This window comes from Coffea eugenioides, chromosome 8 (genome assembly GCF_003713205.1).
Source record: "Coffea eugenioides isolate CCC68of chromosome 8, Ceug_1.0, whole genome shotgun sequence".
Classification (NCBI taxonomy): Eukaryota; Viridiplantae; Streptophyta; class Magnoliopsida; order Gentianales; family Rubiaceae; genus Coffea; species Coffea eugenioides.
In genome coordinates, this window is record NC_040042.1 from 8,764,019 (window position 1) to 8,770,599 (window position 6,581).

The 6,581-nt window shown below is 43.1% G+C and overlaps 1 protein-coding gene across 1 annotated transcript; it reads right to left on the reverse strand.

Annotated features, from left to right (window-relative positions):
* Window positions 1-4,561: 4,561 nt before the first annotated feature.
* LOC113780155 lies at window positions 4,562-5,707 on the reverse strand. The gene is made up of 2 exons (XM_027325968.1): window positions 5,533-5,707; window positions 4,562-5,325 (listed from the first exon to the last, which is right to left on the reverse strand). The coding sequence occupies exons 1-2, from the start codon at window positions 5,705-5,707 to the stop codon at window positions 4,562-4,564; spliced, it is 939 nt and encodes a 312-aa protein (XP_027181769.1).
* Window positions 5,708-6,581: the final 874 nt, after the last annotated feature.

Consider the following 6,581-nt stretch of genomic DNA (forward strand, 5'->3'; position numbering starts at 1 on the left):
TCGCTAGATGGCTGTAGCTACCTGATCTGGTTCATGTTCATTTTCCCTTTCAGGGCTTCGCCCTCGCCCTCGCCCTCTACCTCGAGTACCGGAGTCCATTTAGGTGCAAAAGTCTATAAATCCAAACATAACGTGTGCTTAGTATTCAAACTAGAAACAAAATAAAGAACACAAAGCAAATGCACAAAAGACACGCAAAGAATAAGTGCAAAAGATTATACTCAAATATATACATTTATTTACAAAACCACACCAAAATATATACAAGTTATTTGACATCCAGTCGGTACAAAACCCTTTAAATACATGAGCATTCGGGCTCCAAAAATCGAGTTAGCCAGCAGATAACCAAAGAACCAGCTATACTGGTTAGAACAAAAACATGTTAGATGGGCAAAAGAGAATCCAAATAACGGCCCTACGCGCCTCCCCTAGGGCCCTAATCCCCGACGGAATCTAGAGTATCTACCTCGCCTATCAACTCTGGGACGGTAGCTCGTGGTGGTGCCTCCGCGACCATATCTAGTAGGACCTCGCAGTCCAATGTAATACTTCGGGTCCTCTCCCTAAGCTGCCTCTTCATAGCGAAGAGGTGCTGGTGTGTGTCTCGGAGGCTCCGCTCCAAGTCCCTAATGCGCAACGCCTGCCCGTGGCCAACTTCTCTAGCCTCCTCTAACTGTCTAGTCAAACGATCGCAAGCCTTCCCCAAACTGCGTCGCTCGTCGTCCACTGCCAGGACGACCTCGTCAGGGTAGCCATACGTATAGCAACACTCACAAGGTCGGCGCAACACCTGACCAAAGGGGGAATACAAAATGTAGGGCTCCCCAGGCCTCTTTTGATATCGGATCACCCACCTACGCATCACCCGGTCCTCCGAGCCCCTCGTACTCGGACGTCTCGGTCCCGGTCCCACGCCACTAGGTCCAGCACCACTAGAACTGCTCGGATCCATACCTACAAAACATTAAGTTGTCAGTTCATCGGTATTTCAGCTTAAAATATATCATTCATCTTAAAGAGAATCAAGTATTCCTAATGCCTATCACGCATGTCCCACAATTGCCCAAGTCCTCTAACCTAAGCGCTCTGATACAACCTGTGACGCCCCCGCTTCTCCCAAGAGTGAACCCTAGGGTATCGGCGGGACGCCTGCCTAACTCGCACCAGGACTCGAAATTTCAAAACAATAAAAACTAGATAAACCAAAAGCGTACTATTCATAATATAACCAACTCCAAAAGAGTTCTATTTACATCCCCAAAAGCAGCTAGTCAAACCACTATATTACATTATGATAACAACCAGCAAAAAGTAGACCCTAAAGAGGGTTCTTATACAAACCACCAAAACAAAAACAACCATCTTAATTGTCCAATTATTACAAGCAAACCTAACTATACTAGTGAATGTGCCAAGGAGTTCCCCGTGTCATCCCCTGCTAAGGAAAACAAAGGAAACGGGGTAAGTTATAAGCTTAGTAAGTAAACAAGGGTAAAATCGTAAATTGTACATTCGAATAAACATATAAATCTAAATATTTCACATTAGTACAGAAGTGTAACATCACAATGGTAGGATACGGGTTGGTTCCAAAGCCAAGTTGTTTGCCATGCGTAACCTCCTGCCGACACTCCGTCGACCACAAATAAGGTTCGTAGAACTCCACTTGTACTCCCACCTAACACCTTATCACCTTCACTGGCCAGTCACCTCACAAACTTGCTCGAGCGAACGAAACGAAATTGAACTTGCTTCGCAAGCTCGGTTCACAAACTTGGTTCACAACTTGAACCTACAAACTTGGTTCACAACTTGAACCTACAAACTTGGTGACCTCAAACTAGGTTGGATTGGTTTCGACCAAACCCCGGCTGGCTCAAATAGTCCATCTAGGTCAGAAGATCGACCCCAACTCACAAACGTCACCCCGAGCTACAAGCTCAAGGGATTCAAATCCAAAATAATTCATTTAGACATGTCATGTATAAATATGCATGTAAATTAGGGTTTAGGTCGAGTGCGATGAAATACACCCTCGCCTAGGTACCCCTTTCATTTACCTTAAACACATAAGTAATTAATATACAAAACGGCCCGAATACTTACTCAAAGAACCAAGATAGCAAAAGTACGAAAATCGCGTCGCGAAGGATAGCTAGTAGTAGGCCCCACCAGCTCCGCCTAACTTACCACCGTCTGAAATAGAAGATTGCATCATATTATATCACAAACGGCTACTAAAATGCCTAAAACAAGCAAAACGGCAAAATTGGCACATGCAAGTGCGGAAACGGCAAACGAAAACGTAAACGGCCGGCAACGGAAACGGCAGATTTGGCACCTAGAACCATTTTGATCAAATTTTAGGCTACGGTTATCGGATCGAAGTGCACGAGATACTGTTACGAAGCTAAGAAGAAGGGCTACAAATTTCATAAAGGCACCTCAAGCCAGATCTCAATGAAACTAGGACAAAAATGTGCAAAACAGTTCCAGCCATTTCATTTCCGGTTACTAAACAGGCCCTGTTTGAAAGACCATAACTCACGACTCAGAAATCAAAATCAAGAAATTCTGGAGGTGTTAGAAAGCTTGTTTATAAGGCTATAACTTTTGTGTTTTGACCAAAAGCTGAATCAGTATGGAGCATAGAGAAAAAGGGGTTCAAAGTTCCTGTCAGAACTGTCCAAATTCGAAGGCAGTTCTGACAACCGATCTTGTTTTGGTCATAACTGAAGCTACGGAACTCGGATTTGGATGCACTTTATACCGTTTCGAAGCTAAGACCAAGATCTACATTTATTATGAAGGGATTAATACCCAGTTCATACGTTATCAAGAAAGACAGAGCATGGTCAGAAGCAAAATTCAAAAACGTAACACAATCCAGTGTTCAAAACAGGAGTGAGTGTTTTGGCTATAACTCGGGGTACATTGATCCGTTTAAACTGAAATTTTGTAGGAAATTTAAGGAATTAAGAGGCTACAACTTTCATGTTTTGAGAAACTTCTGAATCAGCACGCAGAATAAAGAAAAATAGAACCCAAGTTCGGATTTGTGGACTGCCCTGTTTCCAGGTTTTCCGGTTTCGAACGTCACAAATGCATGGTCCGTTTTTATGGTTCTCATACAAACTTCCTAGCCAAACTCATACCAAATAAACACACATAAACCACCTCCTATTTGCCTTGCAAGAAAACCGAAATTCCTTTCCCAATTTAATCCCAAGACTTACCCAATACTAACCATAATCTAGGTGCTAATCCTACTAACTTTACTGGTTTCTCCACCTAATCAATTAAACTCTAATCACTTAAGCCCTAACCCAACCAAACTAACTTTCTTTTGACTTAGGGTTTCATGACTAATCTAGAATTTGCTACTTACCAACCATACAAGTGAAATTAATACATCAATGATGCCATTAACAAGCCAAAAATCCAACCAAACCAACTCTATGAATCATGAATCAAGAAACCCTACTTTTTCCTCCTAGCCTTTACCAAAATCAGCAATATAATCATCAAAATAAACCATAAAACTACTCCATAATCATCACACAGCCCATAAAAATGTATAATCACAACAAAAGCATCACTTCCATAGCTTCAAGATTAAAACCCCAAAATTTAACTTCCAAGTAAGATGATATACCTTCAAATAAACTTTGTAGATGATCAAACTTCAACAATCAAGTACCCAAGTTGATCCCTTAAGCTCCAAAAGCAAGATGGAAGCTAGAAGTTGAAGAATTTTGAAGGAAATCTCCCCCTTCTCTTGCTCTCTCTCCCGGCCTCTCTCTCTCTCTCTCTCTTTCTCTTTAGTTTTTGTTTTGTTGATTTCTTATGATTATCTTGCAAGTCTAAGGTAATAAATAAGTCAAAGACAATAGAAGATATTTATCACTTCCACCAATCAAATAAAAGCTTGGTTATTGCCTCCTAGCCCTTACAACCTTTACTTTCTCTTTCTTACTCCTTTGCCCTTAAACATTGAAAATCTTTCAATTTACTCCATAAATGATAACTTAATCTAGTCTAAAACACTTGATCACACTTAATCACGTCACCAATCACACTCCTATCTTAACCACCTATACTTAATCATACTTTATCCATAATGGAACCCACTAAACAACAACTTTTATAACATTGGCAAAATTAGGGTTTTAAACCCAACTTAAGCTTTCTAATCTATGGGAACACTAAAGGGTTTACTAGTTGGAGGTTTTTCGAACTTTTAAACTTCCTTACCCCATATAAAAGAAATCGAATCCTATAATTACTTACTCCAAAACACACACTAGAATAGCTAGCTTAACTACAACTCAATCTTGTGCTTAATACAAAAGCTAGGCTTTTAATCTTAACCCAAATTAGGATTTTCTCATTAACCCTAAAACCAAATTTTTATCGCACAAATAATGAATATCACCTAATATCAAACTTAAGAACTGACCGGGGGCTCACAACCTCCCCCACTTAGAATAATTTCGTCCTCGAAATTAATGCCTTTATTCGTGAACCATAATTGCAGGGTTTGTAAGATTACGTGTCGTCAGGGTCTAATAAACACTTGCGGTGCGCCGATAGGAAAGGGCGTCCCTTTGATACCCGCCGAAGGGTCAATCACCTCTTGTTGACCCATTGCATATACTCTAACTGGTCCTTTGGGTCGATTTTTCCCTGCATTTGACGGCTTAGTTGTGGTCCCTTCAGTCGGTGGCTTAGGTCTCTTTTTTTGCATCTTAGGGCATTGGGCAATCAGTTGTTCTGTACTACCACATTTATAACATTTTCGGATCGAACTGTTCTTCCAACAGTTTTCGTCGGTGTGATTGGCCCCGCAGAAACCACAGGTTGGCCTAGTTCCTGAAGTCAATACTCTACGCTGAACACCCCTCTGGGGCCCCTGCCCTACTCGACCTCTCCCAAAATTTCCCTGGTCTAGGGTTCCTGCGGGTCGGGGACCATCTGTTCCTCGACCTCTCTTAAAAGGTGGCACACTTCTCGAACTCTGTCCGGTCGCAAAATTGCTCGAATCGGGTTGCCTCCTTTTCCGATCATGAAAGGCTTTTACCTGTTTCCTAGCTGTCTCAATCCGCTGTGCTTTTTCTAGCGCCTGGCTAAACGTGTCCAACTGAGTAGCTGCTAGTGCCTCTTGGATCTCCACATTCAAGCCATGGATAAAGCGGCGAATTCGCTTTTGCTCCGTTAGCACCAATTCCGAAGCGAAGCGAGAGAGTTTTGTAAACTGGGTTTCATACTCCACCACACTGGATGCCCCTTGGCGCAGGCGGATAAAATCATCCTCACGTCTCTCTTGTACAATGGGAGGTAAATATTTTTCATTAAATTCTCGTGTAAAGTTAACCCATGTCTAGGGGGTCTGTTCCCGCTCCCACTTGGCTCTAATCACATTCCACCAGGCTCGGGCAGTCCCTTCAAACTGAAAAACAGCAAAAGATATCTGCCGCTCCTCCGAATACCTAAGCGCGGCATATATATCTAACATACGGTCCAGCCAACCTTCCGCTAAATCAGGATTAAGTCCACCTATAAACTTTGGATGTGCAAATTTTTGGAACCGTTCTAAGGCACGGTCCTCTCCCTCGTGATTGCCTGGATTATTTCCAGGGTTTCCTGTAGTATTCCCATGGCCCTGACCCTGTTGGTCAACCATACGTTCTAACAGGTCAGCCATTCGCTAGATGGCTGTAGCTACCTGATCTGGTTCATGTTCATTTTCCCTTTCAGGGCTTCGCCCTCGCCCTCGCCCTCTACCTCGAGTACCGGAGTCCATTTAGGTGCAAAAGTCTATAAATCCAAACATAACGTGTGCTTAGTATTCAAACTAGAAACAAAATAAAGAACACAAAGCAAATGCACAAAAGACACGCAAAGAATAAGTGCAAAAGATTATACTCAAATATATACATTTATTTACAAAACCACACCAAAATATATACAAGTTATTTGACATCCAGTCGGTACAAAACCCTTTAAATACATGAGCATTCGGGCTCCAAAAATCGAGTTAGCCAGCAGATAACCAAAGAACCAGCTATACTGGTTAGAACAAAAACATGTTAGATGGGCAAAAGAGAATCCAAATAACGGCCCTACGCGCCTCCCCTAGGGCCCTAATCCCCGACGGAATCTAGAGTATCTACCTCGCCTATCAACTCTGGGACGGTAGCTCGTGGTGGTGCCTCCGCGACCATATCTAGTAGGACCTCGCAGTCCAATGTAATACTTCGGGTCCTCTCCCTAAGCTGCCTCTTCATAGCGAAGAGGTGCTGGTGTGTGTCTCGGAGGCTCCGCTCCAAGTCCCTAATGCGCAACGCCTGCCCGTGGCCAACTTCTCTAGCCTCCTCTAACTGTCTAGTCAAACGATCGCAAGCCTTCCCCAAACTGCGTCGCTCGTCGTCCACTGCCAGGACGACCTCGTCAGGGTAGCCATACGTATAGCAACACTCACAAGGTCGGCGCAACACCTGACCAAAGGGGGAATACAAAATGTAGGGCTCCCCAGGCCTCTTTTGATATCGGATCACCCACCTACGCATCACCCGGTC